Source organism: Spermophilus citellus, assembly GCF_964194105.1.
Source record: "Spermophilus citellus genome assembly, chromosome: 3".
In the NCBI taxonomy this organism is placed as follows: domain Eukaryota; kingdom Metazoa; phylum Chordata; class Mammalia; order Rodentia; family Sciuridae; genus Spermophilus; species Spermophilus citellus.
This window is the reverse complement of record NC_138184.1, coordinates 198385872-198410843: the sequence shown is the minus strand read 5'-3', so window position 1 is coordinate 198410843 and position 24972 is coordinate 198385872. Positions and strand designations below refer to the sequence as shown.

The 24972-nt window shown below is 39.4% G+C and overlaps 1 protein-coding gene across 1 annotated transcript in view; it reads right to left on the bottom strand.

Annotated features, from left to right (window-relative positions):
• SLC25A13 (solute carrier family 25 member 13) overlaps positions 1-24972 on the bottom strand; it is a 188806-nt gene that overhangs the window by 148974 nt on the left and 14860 nt on the right. Inside the window, 2 exon segments of the mRNA XM_081288022.1 lie at positions 4151-4293; positions 14916-14969. Of these exon segments, the coding sequence (XP_081144148.1) occupies positions 4151-4293; positions 14916-14969 (197 nt within the window).

Here is a 24972-nt window from a genome sequence, read left to right as displayed (position 1 = left end):
TTTACGCGTATCAGGTATTATTAAGTAATCTAAAGATGACTTAAAGTTCAGTGGAAGATGTGCACAGGTTATATGCAAACACTAGAGCATTTTTATAAGTGACCTGAGCATGTGCAAATTTTGGAATAGCAGAATCCTGTGAGGGTCCTGAACCAATCCCTCAAGGATACTGGGCAATGACTGTATGTGATAAAGGGATTTGTGATCCTAGCAAGCCAATTAGATACTCCATTCAATGCTGGCCCCACCACACACACAGACAGGGGTCCCTGTACCATGCAGCCAGGCAGCCAGGCACTCAACAACTCCAGCTAATCTTCAGCACCACTTAGTCTTCCCAGGTGAGAAGGTCTGGCATTAGTGAAAACAGTTTTTTAGCCTTAGAGCCCTGTGATGAGACAACAGTTAATAATAAAAACAGAAGCATGTTTACAAATCTCAAAGAGACCCAAATGAATTTTATTTTCACCTTGCTCTTAATAAATTGTGTGAACATTGTATAAAAGTCACACTTCAGTGATATTCAATGCTTCAGCCCCATTTTAAATGAAAACCAAAATCACAACTGAATCTAAGACACATCAAAAGTCATACAAACAAATCCAACAGCAAACAGTCCACGCGTTCATGGTGTGATATTATCAAAGTATGTGGGCCCTGAAAAGCCCTGGAAGACACACCTCCTCCTCCCTCAGATGCTGAGACAAGCCCTTCTCACTCAGGAGGCCCACCAAGCAAAAGACCCTCACCCCGGGTATTCTCACCTCCCTCAAGGAACTTTATAAACTGATTAAGCCAATCATTAAGTCAATTAGAACAGTGGAACACAGGGAAATCTAAAACACAACAATGAATATTAACAAGAATTACGCTGTCACACAGGCAAAACAGACCAATGCCCTGGTTCAATGGCTCTCCATTGCTCTCTAAGGTAAACACTCCAGCTATCTTACCCCACAGTATTTATCCAAAAGAACCACAATTAGAACTATAATACATGTATACCAATGTTTATAGAATGCGATTTACAATAGTTACGGAATCAGACTAGATGTCCATCAATAGATGAATGGATAAGAAAATGTGTATATATACACAATGGAGTTTTACTTGGTCCTAAAGAATAAAATTGTCATTTGCTGATAAATGGATGGAACATCATACTAAGTAAAATAAGCAGACTCGGAAAGACAAGGGTCAAATGTTTTCTCTTATATATGGAAGCTAGAGGAGAAGGAGGTGAGGGAGAGAAATAGAAATAAAATTTTTTTAAAAGTCGGGGGTGGGGGCTGGCTCATAAAAGCAGGAAGGGGATCTAGAGGAAGGAAAAAGGGGAGGGCAAGGGAAGTACTTGAGAACAAAATCTATCCAAATTATGCGATGTCCATGTATTAATATGCCACAATGAATCCCACTTGTACTAATTAAAATAATAATTGATAACAACAGTAGAAGATCAGCAGACACACTGTCAGAATAAGGATGCAGGAGGGTAAAGGAAGGTTCTAGGAAAGAAGATTGATCAAATTATGTTATGTCATGTACAAATATAACATAATGAAACCCAGTCTAGTACATAACTATAATGTATCAATTAAGGAAAAAAAAGATAAACACCCCTATCCTTAACATGAAGTATAAATCCCTACATGATCCACCTCGCCTACCTCCAGGCCCATGCAATCCCAAGTTCCAGGCATGCTAGCCTCTGCATTTCAGAATGCATGGCCTGTGCAGCCACTGTTCCTCTGCCTTCAATGTTTTGTCTTCATTGCCCCCACCCCTCACTTCTGTGTCATTCACAAGAAGTCTTCACTGACCTCTTAGTCCCAGTGAAGCCCCTATTTACTGTCTCTCATACCATGTTTCTCTTCGGGTGATCACTCTGCCTCTTCCTCTTCCCTGTGTCTGGGTCACATCTCCCTCTTCCTCTATCTTATGAAGACACTTGTGATAGAATTTAGGACTCACCCCAGAAAAGCCAGGGTAATCTCTTCATCTCAACAGTCCAATATTATTAACTTAGAGTTCTCGGATTAACACCTGTTTCATTAAATTAGAAGCTTCCAGAGGACAAACACTGCATTTTCCCAGTTGCTGTGTTTCCTGAACACACATAATAGTGTCAGGCACAGAGACAAAACTCTCAAGCTGCTAAATGACTGCTGGATAAGCACCCAGGGAGAAGCGCCCATCAGGGAAGGCAGACCAAGTCACCACTTCATGAACCAGTAAATCAGAACTAAGAGAGCTCCAGCAAACAGGATCCCTTAGCCAATGAGCTGGAAATGAAACCTTAAGTTCATGCAGTGCACAGGCACCTAACTTCCTGCCCAGAGTTCAGGCCAAAACTAGACATAGGTGAAGTTTTCAAGAAGGGGCCAGGCTCTGAGGGAGGCAATTCACAGCAGGGGTCTCTGCCTGGGAAATGTCTACATCAGCCAAAAACTACCACTGAAAAAAAACGTTTTGTTTTTTGTTTTCTGGATCAAAATGGTCTTTGACCAAAGAAAATTCTTCATAACCATAGGCTTTCTAATTCCCCCCAAGGGGTGGAGGGAGGATCAGCTACATGAGTGTATTAGTTTTCTACAATTGCTATAACAATAACAAGGAAATAAAACCATTACATTGAAGAGATGTCTGCACTCCTACATTCACTGAAGCATTATTCATATTATCCAAGACACGGAAACAACCCAAATGTCCATCAACAGATGAGTGCTTAAAAGAAAATGTGGTGTCTTTACATAATATTATTCAGCCTTAAGAAAGAAAATTCTATCATTTGTGACAATATAGATGAACCTGGAGGACATTATGTTAAATGAAATAAACCAGGCACAGAAAGACAAATACCATATGCTCTCACTTGTACGTGGAATCTAAAAAATTTAAAATCATAAAAGCAGAGAGCAGAATGGAGGTTACAAGGGGCTGGCACGGGGGTGTGATACTAAGGTGATGCTGGCCAAAGGACACAAAAGTTTACATAGGAAGAACAAGCTCAAGAAACTCTTTGTGCAACATGGTAACTATAGTTAATAACAATATATTGAACACTTCAAAAATTACCAAGAAAACTTTCAAATGTTCTCAACACACAAAAAAATGAGTTTGTTAGTTAATAGATACGTTACTTAGCATGACTTGGCCATTCCACAATGCATACAATTTCAAAACATCCTGGTGTGTACCATAAATATATATAATCTTTATTTGTCAATTAAATTTAAGTAAAGCAAATTATCATTGGCCAGGTTTCTTAAAACAGAAGAATTTATTCTAACAGTTCTGGGAACCTGAAGTCCTAAATCAAGGTGTCAGCAACACCAGACTCCTCCCACAGGCTCTAGGGGAAAATCCTTTGGTTCTTCCAGCTACTCATGGTTCCAAGCATTCCTTGGCTCATGGTTCCATCACTCTGGTCCCTGCCTTTGTGTTCACACTCCTCCTCCTCTTCCCTGTGCCTGTGTCAAATTATAAAGACACTTGTGAGGGAATATAGGGCCCACCCAGATAACTCAGGGTAATCTTTTCATCCCAAAATTCTTAATTTTATTACATCTGGAAAGATCTTCTTCCACATAAGGTATTTACAGGATCCAGGGATTAGGCAGAGAAAATTCATAGGGAGAAAAATCCAAAGTCATTCTGCAAAGTGTCCTACTTAATTCTGTATGGTATAATCTCTCTCCTCCACCTTGCAGAATGCCTTTCCTGGTGATTTGGAATCATCATATATCTGTCTCCTAGATCCATATCATTTAATCATATATGAAATTTTAAAGGTGATTTGAGCGAGGGAAAGATGATAGAAAAGTTATGATCACAGTGGTATGTTTAAGTTTACTCATAATTCTACACCTGCCTTGAAAAACACCAGTGTACGCACAAATACCTTCATACTACCTCATCAATTACAATTGTTTTGTAAAATTGTACAGAGGTCTTTCAATTAGTCAAAAACCAAATACATGAAATCACTAATTGTGAAATGACCACTAAAGGAAATATTAAGGGTAATATTTATAAAAGAATGTGTTAATGATAACAGAGAAAACGCTCTTAAGAGGTAGAAAAGTATATATTTAATAACTTTCTGATCATTAAAGTAACAAAAATAAGTTTTGAACAAAAATAAACATACCCATCTTTGGTCTGATCCACCACGCCACTTAAAAGTTCCACAGTCTTTGGATTAGGCTGGCTTTCTCCAAAAATATTCAAATATCGAGTAACAAAGTCATTAGGAGACATAAAAAATTCACCATTTTTTTCAATGCTTGCATACTGTTAAGAAAAGAGGAAAAAAAGAAATGTTATTTTATATACTTGATTCTCTTAAGTATATAATCATGGGATCAACATGTGAAAAGCCTGAGAATATTCAAAGGATACTATCAGATATGAAAATACACTCTACAATCGCAGTTATCTCCCGTCACTTCAAAGAAAAAACAAAACACATTAAATTTGTCAAATTTTGTGCTTACACCAGTGGTTCTCAATTTTAGGTAATTTTCCCCCACAAGGGACAATTTTAATTGTCATAACTTGGAGGAAAGGGTAGAGACCAGGATGGTGATAAATATCCTACAATAACTCACAGGCTGAGACCATGAAAACAGAATTGTCTAGTCCAAAATGTGAACAGTGCTGAGAAACCCTGGTTTACAGAAATTTAGAAAAACAAATTATATCTTGTTTTTTGGCAAAAAACTAAAAAGTGTAATTAATTATAAAACTAATTGAGGGACAGTGGGATGAGATGGTTCCAGTGCCCTGGGTTCTCACATAAGAAACATAAACCCAAATTAATGTAAACAGTGAAGCAAAACTTAAGCTTAACCAAAGTGTAATGCCTCTCACAAGGGGTTTTTCCACTTTAACCAATCAAATGTTTTCTTTGTCTTGCTTCCTGAACACTTTATAAAAGTTCATGCCCCCTTGATGGAGCCCTGAACTGCCTGTGGTCTGATGTGCTGCCCAATTCATGAAATCTTTAGTGCTCAAGGAATGCCTGAAAGATAGGATTCTCTCTCAACAGAAGTCCCAGAGGTAGCAAATACAAGAAAGGGTGATAAACTCAGCTGAAATACAAACTCTGAACCACGGTGCGGGTATCAACTGCTGCCCAAGCTAATGTTCTCTCCACCCTTGAGCCCTACACAGAGATGGTCAGTAAGAATCAGCTGGCATGCAATGCTTTTCCTCCAGGTCTTGCTTTAGTAGGACACATTCCAGCTGGAAGGGAGAACCCACGGACTCGGGTTCCACGGGTCCTCAAAGGCTGTGGGAAAATGCTGAGAGCAGTGTGCCAATCAAGATGTCCTCATGGAGCAGAAGACCCCTGAGCCAAGAGATTAACTTTGAGGGAGGAGAGGACAGTACAGCTAGGAGAGCAGAGCTAGCTAGGTGATGGGAACCACAGTGACAAGGTACACAGTGAGTGAGGTGCGAGGACAGTATCTCCCCTTCCTTTGGAACCCCCGAGTTCAGTCTGATCAAAACTGTTTTTACAAATCATTTGTTTTTCTACATTTTAAATCCACTGTAGACTAAACCTTTGCTTAGATATTTGGGAATAAGCTTTAGAACCTCTTGAGCTAGGGTTGTGTCTCTTACTACCTGAATGGTCTCATCGAACATCTAAGTTTTCTGGGCCTCTGACTCTTTATCTGAAAAGTAGGAATAACAATATTACTGGTTTCATTAGGCAGATGCTTTAAACAAATAAGATAATCATTTAAAACACTTAGTACTATGTTCTACACATGATAGGCACTTTATAAAAGTTCTAGATTATTGATTTTTTTTCTTTGTCCCACTGAATGATATCTGCCACTGGTACAGTACCAGAGCAAGGATGCAATCAGGGGTTTTCTCTTAGCACCAGCTACCAAATCCTGGCCCCACAGGTCAGGGGAGGATCTGTGAATGTGCTAGAAACTACTGTTTTCTTTTTTTTTTTTTTTGAGTGGGGATAGGCACTGAAGATTTAACCCAGGGTCACTTTACTACTGATATACATCTCTAACGCTTTTTTTCTTTTTTTGAGACAGAGTCTCACTAAGATGCTGAGGCTGACCTTACAATCCTTCTGTCTCAGCCTCCCAAACTGCTGGGATTACAGTGTGCTTGGATCACTGTTTTCAATTAACATGTTTTTAGCATAGTGCAAGAAAAAAGATGGTCCAGTAATCCTACCATTCTTCAGTTAGAATTTGTTTCAGCTTCTGGGACATGTAGAAGAAAGAATATACTTTAATTTTTCTAACTGAGGCAAAACAAGCTTGAAATATAAAGGATATGCCAATATTAATTACAGCAATCCTATGATTCAGAGTTGTGACTATGTTTCCTTATGACAGTGATTATTTTAAAACACAATTTAATTTTTCTCCTACCAGTAGACAGATTATTTCCAGTTTGGGGTATTTTAAATAAACCTAAGGTAGCCATTTTTGTGTGTAACATTTGTCCAAATTCCTGGCAATTTTCAAAAGCTAGACTCCCAGAAAAGAAACTGTTAAGTCAAAGGAGAGGAACTTTAAGGCTCTTGGTACTTATTATCACGCTGCTCTTCAGAAAAGATTGTACCAATTTACACTCCTACCAGCAGTGTGTGAACATGCCCTTTCCCTGCTTTGTCTATCATATTTATTGCAAATATTTTTCCAGTTTGATATATTTATAATTGAGCCTGTAGATTTATTTTCCTTTACAATTTCTTCCATTACTTTTCTAAGCTTAAAACCTAGTCTTTCTTCATCACCAGACTAAATATCCACACACAGGTCCTCTTAGTTTTTTTTTTTTAAGTAGGGTTTCCTTTAGGTTTTAGTATACCAGTGCTTTATTTTTGTGTGTGGTCTGAAGGTAAGAATCCTCCAAATTTGTTTTTCCCACTTAATCCTGGTTGTTTCAGAACCATACATGAAATCATTGTTCCTTCCCTACTCTTTAGAACACCTGCTTTGCACATACTAAATTACCATATGGTCACTAGGGAAAGCCCTGACAAGCAGGCTGGATCTCCAGCAACAGGTCTAATGAGCTGGCCATGGCTTCCCAGGGAAAACATTGTTCTGAGACTGCCCCGAACTTCACAGGAGAATGTCAGCACAGCATGCATTGAGAGTTCTTGTCATTGCTGCAATGGGAAATGTTTCAGGATCATCCTCTCAATGAATCTGGCTACTCTTGCAAGATTATGTACATCTTACTTGCTACAACTAGAGGGAAAGCTCTGTCAGAACAGGAATTGTTTGCCTGTCTTTTTCACTGGTATGTCCTCAAATTCCCAGACTAGTGCCTGGCTGCCAGGCAGATGATGAAACATGGTCAATAGGTATTTATCAAATGAGTGAAAGCTTAAAAAAATGTTGTCTTACTTTGCTCCTAGAAGTTTCATGGCTTGACAAACATTCTTTGATTTTCCCCAAAAGACCTTTAGAATCAATGTCAAGTTGCTCCTCCTTTAGAAAAAATTCCATAGAAAATGCACAATAAAACTACAATAAAATGCCACTACTCAACCACAAAATAATGAGAATAACAAACGTTGGCAAAAAATGTGGAGCAAATACTCTCACATAAGGGTGTTATAATAAACTGCAAAACCATTTTAGAAAACTCGTAGGCAGTATCTTCTATAACTGAACATAATAACCACAGACTCTGCAATTTCAATCATAAGTAAATCTCCAACAGAAATTTGCATGTATGTATATAACACCAAAAAATATGTCAAAGAGTCCATAGCAACATTATTTGTAATAACAAAAAGTACCAAAAATAACTTGTGTTAACTAGGAACAGGATACATAAACAGATTATGGTATAGTAACACAACAGAATACAACACAAGCAATGAGAATACACTAACTCCAAATAAACACAACACAGATAAAACTTAAAATAAAGGTGAGAAACCAGACAGGGCTGGGAGTGTAGCTCGGTGGTAAAGCATTTGCCTAACATGAATGAGGCCCTGGGTTTGATACCCAGCAACACACACGCACACCTACACACAAAGAAAACAAAAGAATATACACTGTATGGTTACATTTTTTATAGTGACAAAACTAATATACAGTGAGAGAAGTCAGACAAAAATTACATTGGGAGAGGTGAGTACTGAGTGCAGGGGTATCAGAAAGTTTTTTGGGGGTTTTTGGGGGGGTTTTTTTGGTGTATGGGAGGGTGCTGGTCATGCATGTTTGCTCACTTTATGAACACCCATGGGGCTGTACACTTATGATCCCTGCACTTGATTTATACCTTAATAGTTTATAGTAATAAATCATTAAGATATTTTATCAGGGGCTGGGGATGTGGCTCAAGCGGTAGCACGCTCGCCTGGCATGCGCGGGGCACTGGGTTCAATCCTCAGCACCACATAAAAATGAAATAAAGATGTTGTGTCCATCAAAAACTGAAAAATAAATATTAAAAAAGATATTTTATCAGCCTCATTTGTTTAGAGATGATAAAGAAGGCATCTCTGAAATATAAGAACATGTTCATCTGGGCAGAGAGAACACGGCTTTCTTCAGTTTGCCAAAATCAGCTCATTGCCAAGTGGTCTGCTTTGTGATTCAAATAGATAAGTCAAAGGTTGTTCCTCAGACTGATGTTTGAGGCAGACCAAAGTAAGAGTAGGTACTAGACTACTATCAAAGGCAGCTCGGCTGTCCCTGCAGCAATGAACAGAAGGTGCCTGTCAAGAGAATGCACTAATTCTTACAGCTACTCCATCTTTAGAATATCATTTAATCTTTCTTTGGAATAGATTTTAAGTGGCCTGAAGTCTCTCTTTATTACAATTTGGGAGAGTTTTAATATGATTAAGCATATGCTCACAAAATGGGAAGGTTTTTATGATTCCTTGCACAATCATAAGTGTCACCAACAAGAAACACCACCACACCCAACGAAGACAGCAGCAAAGAGAATCAGAACAGGACATGTCATTACAGTTTATGCTCTAAGGACAGGGGTCCTATCCAGCCTGCTCACAGCCTCTTAATAAAGGTGTGTGAACCATAATGAGCCAGGTCAGAAACACAGTCACTCAGTGACCTATCCCTGCCATGAGCCGTTCATATCCTGGGGCTGAAAGGCAAATTCTCCTTGACTCTTTTCCAACCATTGAAAGTCCCTCTAACACACCAGGTCACTTCATCTGACCATCCTTCACCTAAGCTCCCTGTTATAAAGATGGAATGAAATACAATTAAGAATATGAATATGGATCATTTCTTGCCTTTTGGACATGCTCAGGTGAAGAACATGAATACGGTCTGGGCATTTTATGTTATTAGGGAATTACTATTCACTTTATTAGGCACACAATGGTATTGTGATCATGTAAGAAGCCATGTTTATGATTTGAAGCTTTATGTTACAGTATTTAAGATGAATTATGGTGATATATAACTTACATTAAAATAAATTAGTAATATGTATGTATGTATTTAAACTGACAAATATTAATTTATATTAAGTGGCTATTATGTAGGTGCTTACCATTCTATTTTCTATATGTTTGAATACTGTCACAATAAAAAATCAAAGATGTAATTAAGAATCACAAATGTTCTAGGAGCTGGGATTATGGCTCAGCGGTAGAGCACTCGCCTAGCACGTGTGAGGCCCTGGGTTCAATCCTCAGCACCACATAAAAATAAATAAATAAAACAAAGATATTGTGTCCAACTACAACTAAAAAATAAACATTAAAAAAAATCACAAATGTTCTAGTGAATATATTACTATTTGTTAAAAAATGCAAATTTTAAGTAAGATACAATTTTTCAACTAACTGTTCGGCAGAAAGGTTTTTTTGTTGTTGCTGTTGTACTTAATAATAATCTGAATGGATAACATTATGTGGGAACTGTACACTTCCACACTCCCACCCAAAATATGTAGTGTGCTAAGAGCAATCAAATGCCTTAATCTATTGTAAACCCACTGTTTAACCCAACAATGCCACTTCTAGGAATTCCTACTAAGAAAATAATGCAAGCTATATACAAATATGTAAGCTGTTATGACAGATAAGTAAAGCTGGCAACTGAACATACAATCATAAAGGATGGTTAGGTAAATTGTGGTAAGATAAATTATGGTAGAGCAGCCATACATAGGAACATCACAGGGCATTAAAGTATTGTAGAAACGCATCCAGTTATAAGAAAAGGTGTTCATAATATATTAGTTGAGGGAAAATACTGGATACAAAAAAATAGTTTTTTCCTCTTGTTAAAGAAAAAAAATGTATACATATACAGAGATGTATGCAGTAAGAGAGAACACTATCTCTATACTGACATCAAGTTACTTTATTTATCTTTTAGCTCTTCATCAATGAAAGAAACTGATTTGTTAAGAAAGTTTTTCAAATAAGGAATTAACTGTTTGTCCTACGAAAATGTTTAAAGTGTACATCATTCTTTTATTGAGAGATTAATTCTAAAACTCCAAGTACAATTCACCATTACTGCCTATCACATCCCACTTCTGCCCAGTCCCTTCCCCCAGTTTTCCCATTTTTCACTTCTGACGTGTAGTCACTCTAGACTCCAGGCTTCTGAGCAGCCCATGATCACCTCCCTTCCTCCCGCTTGAACCACTGCTTCCCTCCTCTGTTTCTCTGTTCATACTACTGGCACCTCTTGGCACCCAGGGCATACACATTCCCGCCCTGCTCTCTCTCTCTCATTTATAATAAAACAAGTCACTTTCTGAAATATCCCTTTAAAAGTGTCTCTGACTTGCCCAATCCCCACTCCTCCTGGTGTTATGACCTTAATAACTCTGACAGCCTCCAACACCATCACTCCCGAGGCCACACACCTCATAGCCTTGCTGCACCAGTTCAATCTCAAACCCATCTTGTCCCTGGATTACTCAGAAAACCTTCAATGGCTTCCTATTGTTCAGAGGCATGCCAAATTCCCAATTACCTTTCCAAGTTTGTTACCCACACCCTGTAATACTTAGCAGATTCCCTGGCAGAGAGTTGTATTTAAATAAACATTTTACAAATGAACAAGAATCCTTCAACCTGACCCAGTCTCTGGGCTTTCCTTCCATGTGGTCCTCCTCTTCTCTCTCCCACCATCCCAGGGGCTCCTCGCATTCTCCCCGCCAGCCTTCCCTGACCACTACCCACAATGGCAACTGCTCCCTCCTTCCGTTTCCTGTGGTATTTGCTGTAACCACACAGGCAGAACCTTCAAGTATGATGATTTAGATTCTTTTTACCTGCCACTGCTAGCCTACAAATCTGGTCTCCTGTATAAAATCCAAACTCCTTTGAGATACAATTATTGCTTACATTTCTTTTGCTCAGCCCACTCACAGCAGAATTTCATGATGTTTTATTTAAACTGCAAACAATCAATACATATCTGTTTAAATTAATGTGAAGTAACACCAAAAGCATTAGGTGAACCGAAAAAAAAAGGACTGTCAACACAGAGGTTAAAAGCAGAATTGTCTACCTAGACTCAAACTTCTGCATCCACATAAAATGTAATATATTATCTTCTCACAAAAGTCTGACAATACCCTCAGACGCTTCTGGCATGTTTTGCACTAAGTCTCTCTTTCCCTACCAATCTAGAGTCACGAGAGCCTGCGCTCCAGGCCACCCAAGCTATTGGCTATTCCTTCCACACAACTGGCACACTTACAGCTCTCTGCTTTGAACATGCTGTTTTCTTTGTTTGGAATAGTCTTTCTTTACCCCAAACCCTCCTCTACTTCTCTATCTGAAAAATACCTATTAGTCTTCAAGCATCGCTCAAACATCCTGCCTGAAACTTTGATGACCCTCTATAGGAAGAGGTAATAAATCTCACTGATCTTCCTTTAATGCTATGTAACATTTTTCAACCATATTGTGAATTTTCGTTTTCTTGCACATACATACACACAGTGAGATATTTAAGGGCAGGAGTCATGATTTATGCATCTGTAATACTCAACACCTAACACTCACCTAACATCTAGTAGGCAACGTTACGGAACGGAGGGAGAGAGGGAGAGAGGAAGGGAAGTTGATTTTTAACTCTTTTCTAAGACATAAACTATAAAACCTGAGTCCTCCAGGACCCTTTCCTCATCTGGTTCAGTTCCAAAGGTTCTCTCTCATCTCTGCAGCTGCCAACTCCTCTACCACCTTCTACTCCCTGTACATCTGGTATGAAGGAGACAATGAAGCTCCTTTCCACCTCCCCCAAGCTACAGAAGAATCCTCTCTCCACCTAGTTTAGCAGGGAGACAATTGGGATATTTCACACAGAATTTTTATCAGGAAGAAAATCAAGTCAGAAAAAAATTCACAGACAGAAAATCAGCAAAGTCGACAGGTTTACAGAATGCTTACTGCTGATCCGTACTTAAAGAAAAAGCCTGGCCTGGCAGCCCCCATGGCGCCTCATTCCCCTTTCTCCCCTTCACCACAATGCTGTCTGCGGTGGATAGTAAACAAGAGATCCTCAGCTTGCTGAGCCAAGGTGGATTTGTGTTGGTCCCACACTATCCAGGCCTGGTGAGGTCACCAGAACCTTTGCCAGATCTGCAATCCCTTCCACAAACTGCTGATGCTGTTTTCTTCAGGTACCACCCGCCTCCGCCTCTATTCCATCTCCTCAGACTCAAAGGGATAAAAACTCTCCTTCAAAAGCCACAAAGTCCTGGCCACCCAAGTTTCCTATCTGGTCTCAAAGATTCCACCCCCAGCCTTCAGGTCCATGGCTATAGAAAGCTCACAGGTGACTCTTCAGAATTCCTGCTATCCCTCAGACTTGTCCCCAGCCTAGACCTGCCCAATATTGAGTGGATATAGCAGCTGGCAAAGATGCTATTCCAAACTGAGATCTTAACCTAGCCTCACCAGCTGCCACATGGCCTCAAATGGCCACTGCCTTTAAATGGACTCTTTCCAATGGATCATGTCAACAGACTAGTGAGCATCAGAGCCCTAAGTTGTTCTCAGTTTCTGTCAGAAGGAGGCTCTTAACTCCTGTTAGAAAACTGAAGTAGTATGCACTGAGTTGAAAGAATTATTATAACTTCAAGGGCTCAAGTGAGTTTAGCTATTTCTCTAGGTTCCTTAGCAGCACACTTAGATGTTCTTGTGCTCGTGTCTCTCAAATTTAAATCATTAAGGAGTTTTACAATAGCAATAGACCTTCATACACCTGATCCCAATCATGTGAGCCCAGTATGCACACAGCAACAGAAATTAGTTCAGGAAGGATAAGAACGCTTTTCTGTTGTCTGGGCTTTCATCTTCTAGAATCTCTATATTGTATTGTGCTTTATGGAAAAAAAAAAAAAAAGCAAAGATTCTTATAGAGAATCCTGTTCTTTTCTATATAATCCAAACCTCCTTACAAATATACCCTTTCTTCCTCTCCCAAAACTGCTCCTATGTTAAACCACTTTTCCATTGGAACCTATCATTCCTGTGTTTGAATTACTTAATTTCACACTTTGACTGAATCAATGTCTAAGGCATAGCAGCTGTTGGGCATGGTACCCCACTGAATCTTCACAAGTTTTTGTAACTTTTAACTATGAAAATGTTCCAACATATGCAAAGTACAGAGAACAGTATAAGCCCAATATCCCACTTTACAATGTCAAAAATTATCATACTGCCTACTCTTTCTTCCCACTCCACCAAAATTGGATTATTTAAAAACAAATCTCAGACATCATGATCTCATCTGTAAATGCTTTGGTATCTATCTCTAATAGACTCTCTGCATGTCTCAGAATCAGAATGTCATTATTCAGCTTAAAAAATCAATTAATTACAATTTAGCTAATCAATTAATAATCAATTAATTATTATTCAGCTTAAAAATCAATTAATTAGTATCAGATGTCCCCAAGTATTTGAATCCCTGTGTCTCCATCTTTTTGTTCTTGCTGTTCTATTTTGGTTCTGCAGTGCTGAGGATCCAACCCAGGGCCTTCGACATGTCAGACAAGGGCTCTATCACTAAGCTATATCTCCAGCTGTCACTTTTATTTTTTATGCTAACGCATTTTGATGAGAAAAGTGAGGCTCACAGAATTAGTAACCTTCTAGCTCACATGGGTACACATCAAAGTACCAGCTTGATACCTTGACTCCCCATTCCAGTCAGCACTGCCTGCCTTCTCTCAATATTTAGAAAAGTCCACATATTTTGCTTTTATTATCTTTACAAAAGTGGCCTTTCCTTTTTTGAGTTTTAATTTCAGTTCAATAATATAATATGCTTTAGGTTAGAGACCTGAAGGAGACTTTTATTATATTACTCATTCACTGCCCAACACCACCAAGTAGGCAGAAGCCTAAGAAACCAAGAAAATGAGCTTGTGTGGTGTCTGGTGTGCTCTAGTATTATTCCCCGGAGGGCTTCTCACGGGGCTCCACAGCTATAATAAAATGACAGGATTATGATGAGGAGAACAACAAAAATGAGCTGTTTCTACCAAGCAGAGACCAGATAGTCCCCTCTGGAAGAGTACAGGATTAATAGGGATGTTTACAAAGACCTTTAAACTTCTTAGCAGTAAAAGCATTTTCCTCATCCTACTCAGGTCAAGCCTGAAGAAGTAAATGAGTTGCAACACTACTCAGCCAACTTCTTTTGAGCACTTGACACCATATAAGATAAAAGAAAATATCACCATTTGCCATCACAAACAATTGGCCACACATTTCCTATACATTGTTAAAAACAGAATTGTAAAGCAACTCTTTCACAAATCCTGCGTAAAGATGCTTTGGAGGATGTTTTAAAAATTTAACAATGAAATAAACAGTTGTTTGAAAATAACTTTCGAAGTTATAGAACACAAACCGAATAAGAAACAAAATAGATTTCTTTTATACTGACCTTCAAAAATATTGTTCTAAGCTCAGCTGGATCTGCTCTCTTGGTTAAAGCCACCTATAAATAAACATAAAAATGTTTATATTATTAGAACAAAGCTGAGAAATCAAGCTAGCAGACTAAGGGAAAATAAACTTAAGGTTAGAAATAAGTGGATTTCACTTTTGTACTTAAAACGTCAAATTGCCCCAGTGCATAAATGAGTCCCCAGATTTTAAATTAGACCCTGTATTTGGCTTCTAGAATGATAATATTCTGTGCAAAAAAACAGTTAAAGCTCATAATATCTAGTGTTTAATGTGTATTGTTTTTTTAAAAAGAAGAACAAAAATAAACAGACAAAAAAGTTGAAACAGATTTGTAAACACCTGGCATTCTTAAACTACACTCTAGGGGTATCTCATGCCCTTTCACAAGGGAATATTAAAGTACAACCTGTTTGCTAACTATGCAAGGGAACATATTTCTTAAAGAAGCCAGTGAACTAGGCAAATCATATTAAAGAACCTAAGGGAATTACTTCCCATGCTTCCACCATGAACAGGCATGTATACCTAACTACCTGGCAATGTCAAGGAACTTGTCCCTTCCCCAACTTCTAATTTAATAAATCAGAAGTCTCCAAAGGTATGACTATTATTGTCCACATTCAGAAATACAAGAGGCTGTGGTTACCTTCCATGAGTAAAATTTGACAGATTAGCTCAGAATAGGTGTTATGCTTAATTCTCCAGGCCACAAAGTCCAAAAACATCACTGGGGAAAAGCAAGACAAACTTGAACATGACTGCCTTGGGCCAACACAAAAGAGCCCTTATGTGGAACCAAACAGTGGGCTTATTCAGCGTCCCATCACCCAATCCTGCTGGAAAACCATCATGAGACTGAATTCTCACCAAGCACAGCGTCGCCCCAAGATACAGCCAAGGAGGGGCTCCTGGAACCACCCCAACACTGGAGCCATGTCACTATCCACGGGGAGATTTATGCAAATTGTTCTAAATCCCTTCTGTGTGTTTGCAAAGACTCTTCTGAGATCTTGGGACAATGAATTCTCTGTCTCTAAATATGGAACTACTGAGCTCCTTGGCCCTCCACTGTCAGGAATAATTTTATTAACCAATCACTGAAATGGGAGAGGTAGTCTTTCTGAAACCAGTTGGTTAGTCACCATGATTCCCAAAGCAAGACTGATAACTCTTTTAATGTTAGCTCAGTACCTATAGCCACCAATACTATTTTTACTCACAAGAATTTCTTGGTGGTCTCTGCTCTTCAATAGAGGAAAAAACAGACTGCTGACCAACTTAACCCAAGATTAACGATACTGCTGACCTAAGAGTTCCCGAAGAGGAATCCTCCTGGGGGGTCTCTACTCTGAAAACGGTGGGACAGGACAAGAACTCCTGGAGGTCATAAAAGCACTCCAACCTCCACCGTCAGAGCAGAAAAATGACCTCCACCACACCAGGAGTCCCACACCTCTGGATGGTTCAGAAGTAACATTTTGAAAAGGGCTTTCAGTATCTTAAGTTCTTAGTTGGTTTTCCTTTTAAAAGCCAAAGGAATTTTTCACAAAAGGAACTATTCCGGTTCTATCTGAATACCACATCTCAGTTCGCTTAGTTCACTATGCTATGCACTTTGTAAGGCCTCCTGGGCAATGCTATCTCAGAGTGAACTTCCCTTTCCTTAAATTGCAACAGCACAATCTGTTTACCAATCCCAAGAACCACATCTCTGTGACAGAAAGCATGGGTTCACTCTGTAACTCACCCAGGATTTAGGACACACGTGAAAACAATCTATACAGTGATCACCACTTTCAAGTCACATCACCCAGAATGCAGAGAATACTGGACGGTGTTCAGAGCATCACTATTCTCTACTTGGATTCTCAGAGCAAATCAGAGAGTTAAATAGGATGGATATAACTTCCCTCACTTGAAAGAAGGGGAAACTGAGGCTCATTTATTTCCAAAAAAGCCAGATTAAGAGCCAATCTGTGCCTACATTTCTAAGTGTTTCCTGAGTTTTTCTCACTTCCTACTGTGCCACATTATAGGTAGTATCAATGTGACCCTGACTTATGCTAACTGGGAGTACCACAGAGCGTGTACATAGAAATCAAGACTCTCCCAATTTATCCCAATACCACCAATTTAGTGTCCGTCCTCTGCTATAAAGAGTATGGCTTTAGCTGGGCATAGTGGTGCACAACTTTAATACCAGCGACTCAGGACATCAGGGCAGGAGGATCGCTAGTTTGAGGCCAGCTTCAGTAACTTAGTAAGACTGTCTCAAATAAAAAGGGCTGGAGATGTGGCTCAGTGGTTGAGTGCCCCTGAGTTTAACTGTTCAATCCCAATAAGTGGAGTGGGGGCAGGGAACTTCAGTGTCAGACCATCTTTACATGGGGTGCAGGCCTGACCGCTGGAACTTGCTGGTTTGCAACCCCAGTGCTCTTGACTCTTAGTCTCAGTTTCCTCATCTCTAGAACAGGAAGCCCTGTAGACTTGGAAGGGCCAAATATGAAATAATTACATAAAGTATTAAGCACAAAAAAGGCCAGACAGTTAAAGTGCTTAATAAGTGGTATCAATCATTATCTGGACTATTTATCAAAAACTAAATATAGTCTCCCATGCTTACTTTTTAATACCCTAAATAATGAGTCACCTGGCTCACAACTTTGAGGGGAGAAATAAGGAGGACAAAAGAGAAGGGAACTCATGGTCCTCAAAAACACTCACCAAACAACTGAGCAAACACTAAAGCCATTCTAACTCATCGTCCCCTCTGTTCTCTTAGCCCAGTATCATGCTCCTTCTTGAAAACTGACCCAAAGTTGCAGTAAATGGTTAATGTTCACTATGGAATTTCCTTGAGGCCAGCTGAAATTTGTGTGAGGTCCTGGGCACATTCTATTTAAACACAGATAACTATTGTTCAGTGGGGGATGGATTCAGAAAAATTCCTACCAGCCTCCTGGGCCTCATCTCTGTACTAATTCCATCTACTCCCCACCAATCAAATGTGGCTATTTGGAATTTCCATTTTAATGTCCACCCTCATTCTTATCTTCTTATTTACATGCCACATGTGGTGAAGGAAGGACACTTGTGCAATTTCACAGAAGACTACATAATGTTGCAATGAGAAGTGCCAGTGTTTTGGAGGTGTATTTAGATGGATTCTACCTGGTGGTCAAACCAATACCCAGGAAGTTCCATGAGCTGGAAAAAAGAGCCACAGAAATGTAGCTGCCCTTTTTAAGTCAATTCAGAACAGCTGTTCAACATGCATACTTTATATCACACAAGCCTGGAATTATTAGACTTAGTTTATTCTTGGGCTTCGGAAGATTCATCAAACTTTAGATTGTTTCCAGAAGGGTGCTATGTATTTTTTAAATATACTTACAGCATGTTCATATTCATATGTACAGCCACTATTCTTGAAATCTAATTGCCTGATTGTACCACTATTCTTCTGAATTTGCAATAGATTCCAACATTAAAACAAAAATTTTATACCAATAATTTAAAATAAACTGGCTTTCAAACTTAATAAGTAAATCACTAAGAAGGAAAACAGTTCTTTGCAGACGACAACGAAATATTATTTGGTATTTAAATCAGAACAATAGAGAATTTTTATACACAGTCAGGTAACATATCAATTCTAAACTTAAGATAAAAAGAGATGAAGGAGTTGTTACAATAGGAAAAAACTGTGCACTAACGTTTCTCCCATAAACAGGGAAAAGTCTACCATTATTCAACTTTAGAATGGAAATTTCAGGTCAATTCCCTGAATCAATATTCCATGGGGCAAAATTTGAGGATCACTAAATCTGGAGAGCTTTGTGACAAGATAAACACTAGCTACACCTATGTGAATAGGTCATCAATAGCATTTGCAAAACATAAGCTAGGCATATCTTAAGAATTAAAAAAAAAAAACAGCCAATAACAGAACTTCAATAACTGCTTTTTTTAAAGGCAGATAAGAGGAGGAGAGAAATATGACAAGAAGAACCAGAAAGATATTTTCCAGTACAAATAAATTTACTCTTATTCTAATGTGAATTAAAGCAGCCAAAGATAGAGGCTTGCTAGGAAAAGATATTCCTGAATGTAGGAATATGTTTAAAATCGGCTTTCTTATCCTGTAATCAAGTCACAGTTGCAGGCTCATTACTTTAACAAATCACAGTGGTACAGAATCGTGCTCTCCAAATAGTTGTTAGGCCTAACCATGAGCAATGGGGACGAGTATTTGAAAGCCTACATAAGATAAGGGACTCATTTGAAAAATCAAAGTCAAATGCAAAGAAAAGCAGGGATGCTCTAGAGATGTGAAACCCTGATCTCCCTGAAGGCTTCTTATTTCTCAGACCATCCCATGCTTGGCAAAGAAGAGAAGCTAAGAAGACACTATTTAAGTGTTGACTGAAGTGTTAATTCTAGGTAAGTAAAAAGCCAGATATTTACAATGAAAATAGGGAGCTCTCTTCAGATCTCTGGTTCTTAAAATATAGGATTGGGACCATCAGCACCAGTATCACCCAAGAACTTAAAAAATGCAAATTCTCACCCTCCACCCCAGACCTATGGAATCAGAAAATCTCGGGGTGGGGCCCACCAGTCTGGATATTCCTGGGCCCTCCAGATGGTTCCAGAGCCATAGATTTACATAGTATCCAGTTCTAAAGTGCAGATTAGGACTCAGGTTCTCCGCCCATCTCAAAACTCAAGCAGTAACCAAGGGGGATGGAAATGAAATCTCTGGAATGGGCATCTTTAAAGCTCCCCCACAAGATTACAATGTGTGAATGGGAGCAGAGCCACTGGCTTAGAACCCCAGGTCCCAAGCCTCTACTGCTAGTCACCAATTGAGCTTTCCCTTCACAGGATTTTCTCAGTCCTCTTCCCAAACAGAAAAGTCTGTAAATCAAGAGAAGCACAGGATTATGTGGAAAATTCCATGTCACAATTATTTATATGAAATATGAGACTAAAAACCAGAAGAGGCAGATCATCGAAAGCAGACTACCGTGTGTATGTGTGTAAGCAAGCGTTTAATGACAAGAAAAGTGGAGGGGGCTGGGGATGTGGCTCAAGCGGTAGCGCGCTGGCCTGGCATGCGTGCGGCCCGGGTTGGATCCTCAGCACCACATACCAACAAAGATGTTGTGTCCGCCGAGAACTAGAAAATAAATATTAAAAAATTCTCTCTCTCTCTCTCTCTAAAAAAAAAAAAAAAAAAAAAAAAAAAAAGAAAGAAAGAAAGAAAAAGAAAAGTGGAGGGATAGGGAGAAACATTCCTTCATACCCTCCACACCTGAGGAACCAAGTGTAGGTAGACCTGAATCCCACTGAAAGATAGTCTCAGGTAGGACCCAATAACCAAGCAGCTGGGGCCCACCCTCCTTCTCCATCTTCCTGTACTTCAGAGACAAAAAAGGTACAAGAAGTATACTTTCCAGACTACCTTGCAGCTATGAGGCCCAGGTGCCATCAATCAGAAGAAATGGAGTCAGATTTGAAAGGCAAAGATTTGGGAGTTGGGGGCCAGCAGAGTCACCATCACTGGAAGTGTCTGGGTTTATTGTCGCACCTTCCTGCCCTCTCACACCAGTGGTAGCATGGTCCTGAAACATCCCAGAGTTGGCAGGCAGTATCCTGACAGCACAGGACGACACTGCTCCCTTGGTGGCCTGCTCTTCTGTGAGGCTCTGGAAGTCATTCCTGAGAGTTCAACCTCAAGTCTGTTTCTTCACCTTCCCAACAAATTCTGTAAGCCATTTAATACCCTATAATAAATCTTCCTCTGCTTAAACCAGCTAGAGTAGATTCTGTTCTCTGCAAGTGAACCTTGACTGATACAATCTATAATTGCAAAAGAAAGTTTGGAATTCCCTGAAAACCACACGGTTGCCATTAACTTGAGGGAAGAAAGAAAAGAGGTGTCTCACCAAATTTAAGAAAATAATTTTTTATTGAAACCATCGTCCCTTATGCTAGTTTCCCTAATTTCTAGCAAATGACGAGCAGTAATTATGCAAAAAGTTATTGAAGTATGAATTAGAATACAGACAAGATGCCATGTTAAGCATTTTTCAAACCACAACATTTCTGTGTAATCAAACCTCAAAAGTTCATATCACTCAACAGTTGACTTATAAAGCATCAGGCGCCACATGTTAAACCATGGGTAATTACACAAGCAGGTCATTTCAGGGGTGCTGGAGATGTTTATCAGAGCCTTCAGTAGGTTGTGACGTATGTTGGCTTTTACTCTATTCTGTTGTAGACAAACATTAAACAACTGTAAAACCATCATCATTAAAATTCTGATATTAAGAAGCAGAATACAACAGTTAAGAAATAAATGGTGGTGTTTTAGCTGTGGGTCTTGTTTTGCAAAAAAAGTTTTAGACACACTAGTTTTGGATTTCACTATTATCGTCATTAACCTAAAGCTAGGATTCCGGCAAATGTCCCCAAGAGTAAAAATCTGACAAGAGGTGGTATGTACCTTTTCCAAAATAGACATATTTTTCTGTTTATAGTCTCAGCTCCTTACTGAGACAGAGAGATGCTTGCTCCCAGTGACACTGGCAGACAGCAGCAGGTTTACAGGAAAGATGTGGGGCCCAGCCCTGCTACTCGCATGGTGACCTGGGGCAAGTTGGTTACATCTGAGTTTTAGTTTCTTCATTTATAAGATGGGCAAGATGATAATAAAATCTAAGTTAAGTCGAGAACAAGACTATGTGGCATTTCTAATTCTAAATATGAATGAAAGGCAAGTAGGTCCAACATATACTGAACTTAGAAATAGGCAACAAGGGAGGGCATATTAAAATGCTATGGGATGACTAGTGTCTCGTCAGGAAATCTGGAGAATCAGCCTGAGGTGGAGAGTCCACTACTACCCCAGATGCCCAAAACTACCCCAGAATGGCTTGGTAAGAAATCCACCTCAGTTTCACACCAAATATCAGGCCGCTGTGGCTGCCTATCAGATAAACTGCAGTGAAAACGTCACACACAACCCGGCTCCCACGGTGCCCTCTTCCTAATTGAAATCTTACATGTGAGCCTCTGATGAGCAGAACCTAGCTCACCCACTTGTGTCCTGCCTCCAGGCAAAGATGGGCACCGAGTTCTCAGTTCTACAGTGGGGAAGGGAAGCCTTCTAATGAGATTTCCTCCAACACAGAGGAGCCAGTCAGAGCACTGGAGCTGTGAAAATGAACTTGACTAGCCAGAGGCATTAGGCACATGCCTGCATAATCTCCCTTTCTTTTCAAACCTCAAAAGTAGTCTTCTTTTTCTTTATAGGTGAGAAAACTGCAGATCAGAAGCAGATTATCTGTCCAGGTCCTGCCTTTCCACAGGGTCACAGTCCAGGCAGCCAGGATGCCTTAGACCAGTGCTTTGCAACCTCTGTGGAGGGTCCAGTGATCATTGTGCAGTGTCAGTGCATTTAGGGTGTTGAGCAGAATCCTGGCCTCTGCTCACAAGATATCAGTGGCAACCTACCCCCACCATGCTGTGATATCCAAAAAAATGTCTCCAGACATCGCCAAATATTCCCTAGGCGAAAAAAATTCCCCCACCTCCAGTGAACAACCGCTGCCTTAGGGGGCTATACTCTACTTCCCACACATGCAGCACAACTCCTAGGGAAAAGCTGCAGAGCACCAGGCCAGGGCCAGGCTCTAAGACAACCCCAAATAAACCACAGACCCTGCCCCAAGGAGAAGGACTGACTTATCTATGAGTGATTGGAATTAAGCATATGATAACACATGTCCTCACAAGGTACGAGGTGGCAGAACTATGATCACACTTCTGCTGGAGTTGGGGTACACAGAGGTGCAGTCTTGAGTTGTATTGTTAATTATCAGTTACAGCAACAACAGCGACCAACTAACTTTTACTGGGACCTTAAATCTATGCCAGGTCTGCTGCTAAAGGTTTTACAGCTGATCTCATTTAAACATTACTTAAATTCTTTAAGGTGAAGAGTCACTAACATTCCTGTTTTTAGATGAGGAAGCTGAGGCATTTCAGAGTCTTCAATGAGTACTCACAAATCAGACGCAGAAGTGACCCCAGAGCCCGCATCATTTGGATGCTAATTATAATATATGCAGGATGTGCCCAGAGTTTGGCAAGGATAGTTTAAAGCTATCCTGATGAATCATGCCATTGGACAACATTGTAACTGAAACCAATTTAAAACAGTCTTTTTGATTTGGCATTATGATTCATAAATGCTCATGGTTCAGTAGAAGGCAGACCTGCCTAATGTAGAATATTACTTTCCAGTATTACATGCTGAACTTAGTCTCATTTTTTTTAAACCATCAAGGTTACAGTATAATTAGGAACCAGCTGCAATTGTAATTACAGCTCCCAATATAATTTGTTACTTATTAGCAAGTGTCAAATTACTACTGCTTCTTAAATGAATAAAAACTGATTGTGCTGCTCTGAAGACGGGGATGTGTGTTCCTGGTGGGGAACAAAGGAATATAAAAAGTATATGACATATTTATAAAGTGCTGAAAGGCTCTACTTAGGAGATCACAAGTTGCTAGAGCCCAGATAATGCCATAAAAAGTTAAAATGGCTTCCAGGGAGAATAGCTAACTTAATAAATACAGAGAAAGAGAAAACCAGAAATGACAATAAAGAAGTTGCTTCCACTAAATAATATCTTACCTGTTCCAAATTCTGCTATTTATCAACCTCATCTAACTGAAGCATAGTCAAGACCACAGAAGGAAGCAAAAAGCAAAAAAGAAGCCCAACAATGGCACCATTTCACCTGGCTGAGCGGGCCCCTGTACTCTCCTCCTGAGCCCAGGATTGACATGCCTTGAAGCAACTTCTCTGACTCAAGAGTCCATAGCTATCGCCTTTGAAAGCATACTATGTCACAAGCTCTGCTCTAAACTTTGCAAACATTAGCACACTGAACCTCCCAGCAGTTCCAAAACATAGGTGCAACTACATCCCTTTGATAGATGAGGAAACTGAAATATAGACAGGTTGAGTAACTTGTTCAAGTTACACAGTAAGTAGCAGAGCCATAACATGAACACAAATCCAGGGTTACAACCATTATGTGACACTGCCTTTCAAAGGAAAACAAGAGAGAGGCTGAGAATGAGAAAGCAAGAGAACTCAGAGAAAAAAGAAAATCAAGACATATCAACCAATTATGATGCATGGACCTTATTTACACAATAATTTAAAAAATCATTTAAAATTTCTAACACAATAAGGGATGTTAAATAATTACTGTGATTTTTTTTAGATGTGATAGTGATATTGTCATGATGTTTCTAAGAAATTTTGTTTAGGGATATATACTAAAATTCTTACATATAATGATATAATGTCTGGGGTTTGCTTTGGGAAAAAAAATGGGGGGTGGGAGAGTATGTTACAAATAAAATAGTATTGTCCATAAATGAAAAATTACTACTGGCTAGATAATGAAATCGGGATTTACTACACTATTTCATTTTTGCACATACTTGAAAATTTCCATGAGTAGTTTTTAAAATGCTCTTATTCTTTGAAGAACTAAGTCAAATGCATCTTCCTCCAGGAAGATTTTCTAGATTCTCTAAATACAGTCTCTTCATAAAGTATTACTTGCAATTATTTCATGAGTTTTGCAATGGGACATTTAAATTCTGATATGGCTAACCAACAACATCACCTCTTGCTTTTTTCATCATTAAAAAAGAAAAAGAGCTGGGCCGTGACGGCGCACACCGGCAATCCCAACAGCTCATGAGGCTGAGGCAGGAAGATCACAAGTTCAAAGTCAGCCTCAGCAAGAGCGAGGCACGAAGCAATTCAGTGAGACCCTGTCTCTAAATAAATACAAAATAGGACTGGGGATGTGGCTCAGTGGTCAGGTGCTCCCAAGGTCACTCCCCAGTACTACAAAAAAACGAAAAAAAAAGAAAGAAAAAGAGAATCGGGATTGAATGAAAATGCGTAACCTAGGACGGTATCTAGCAGTA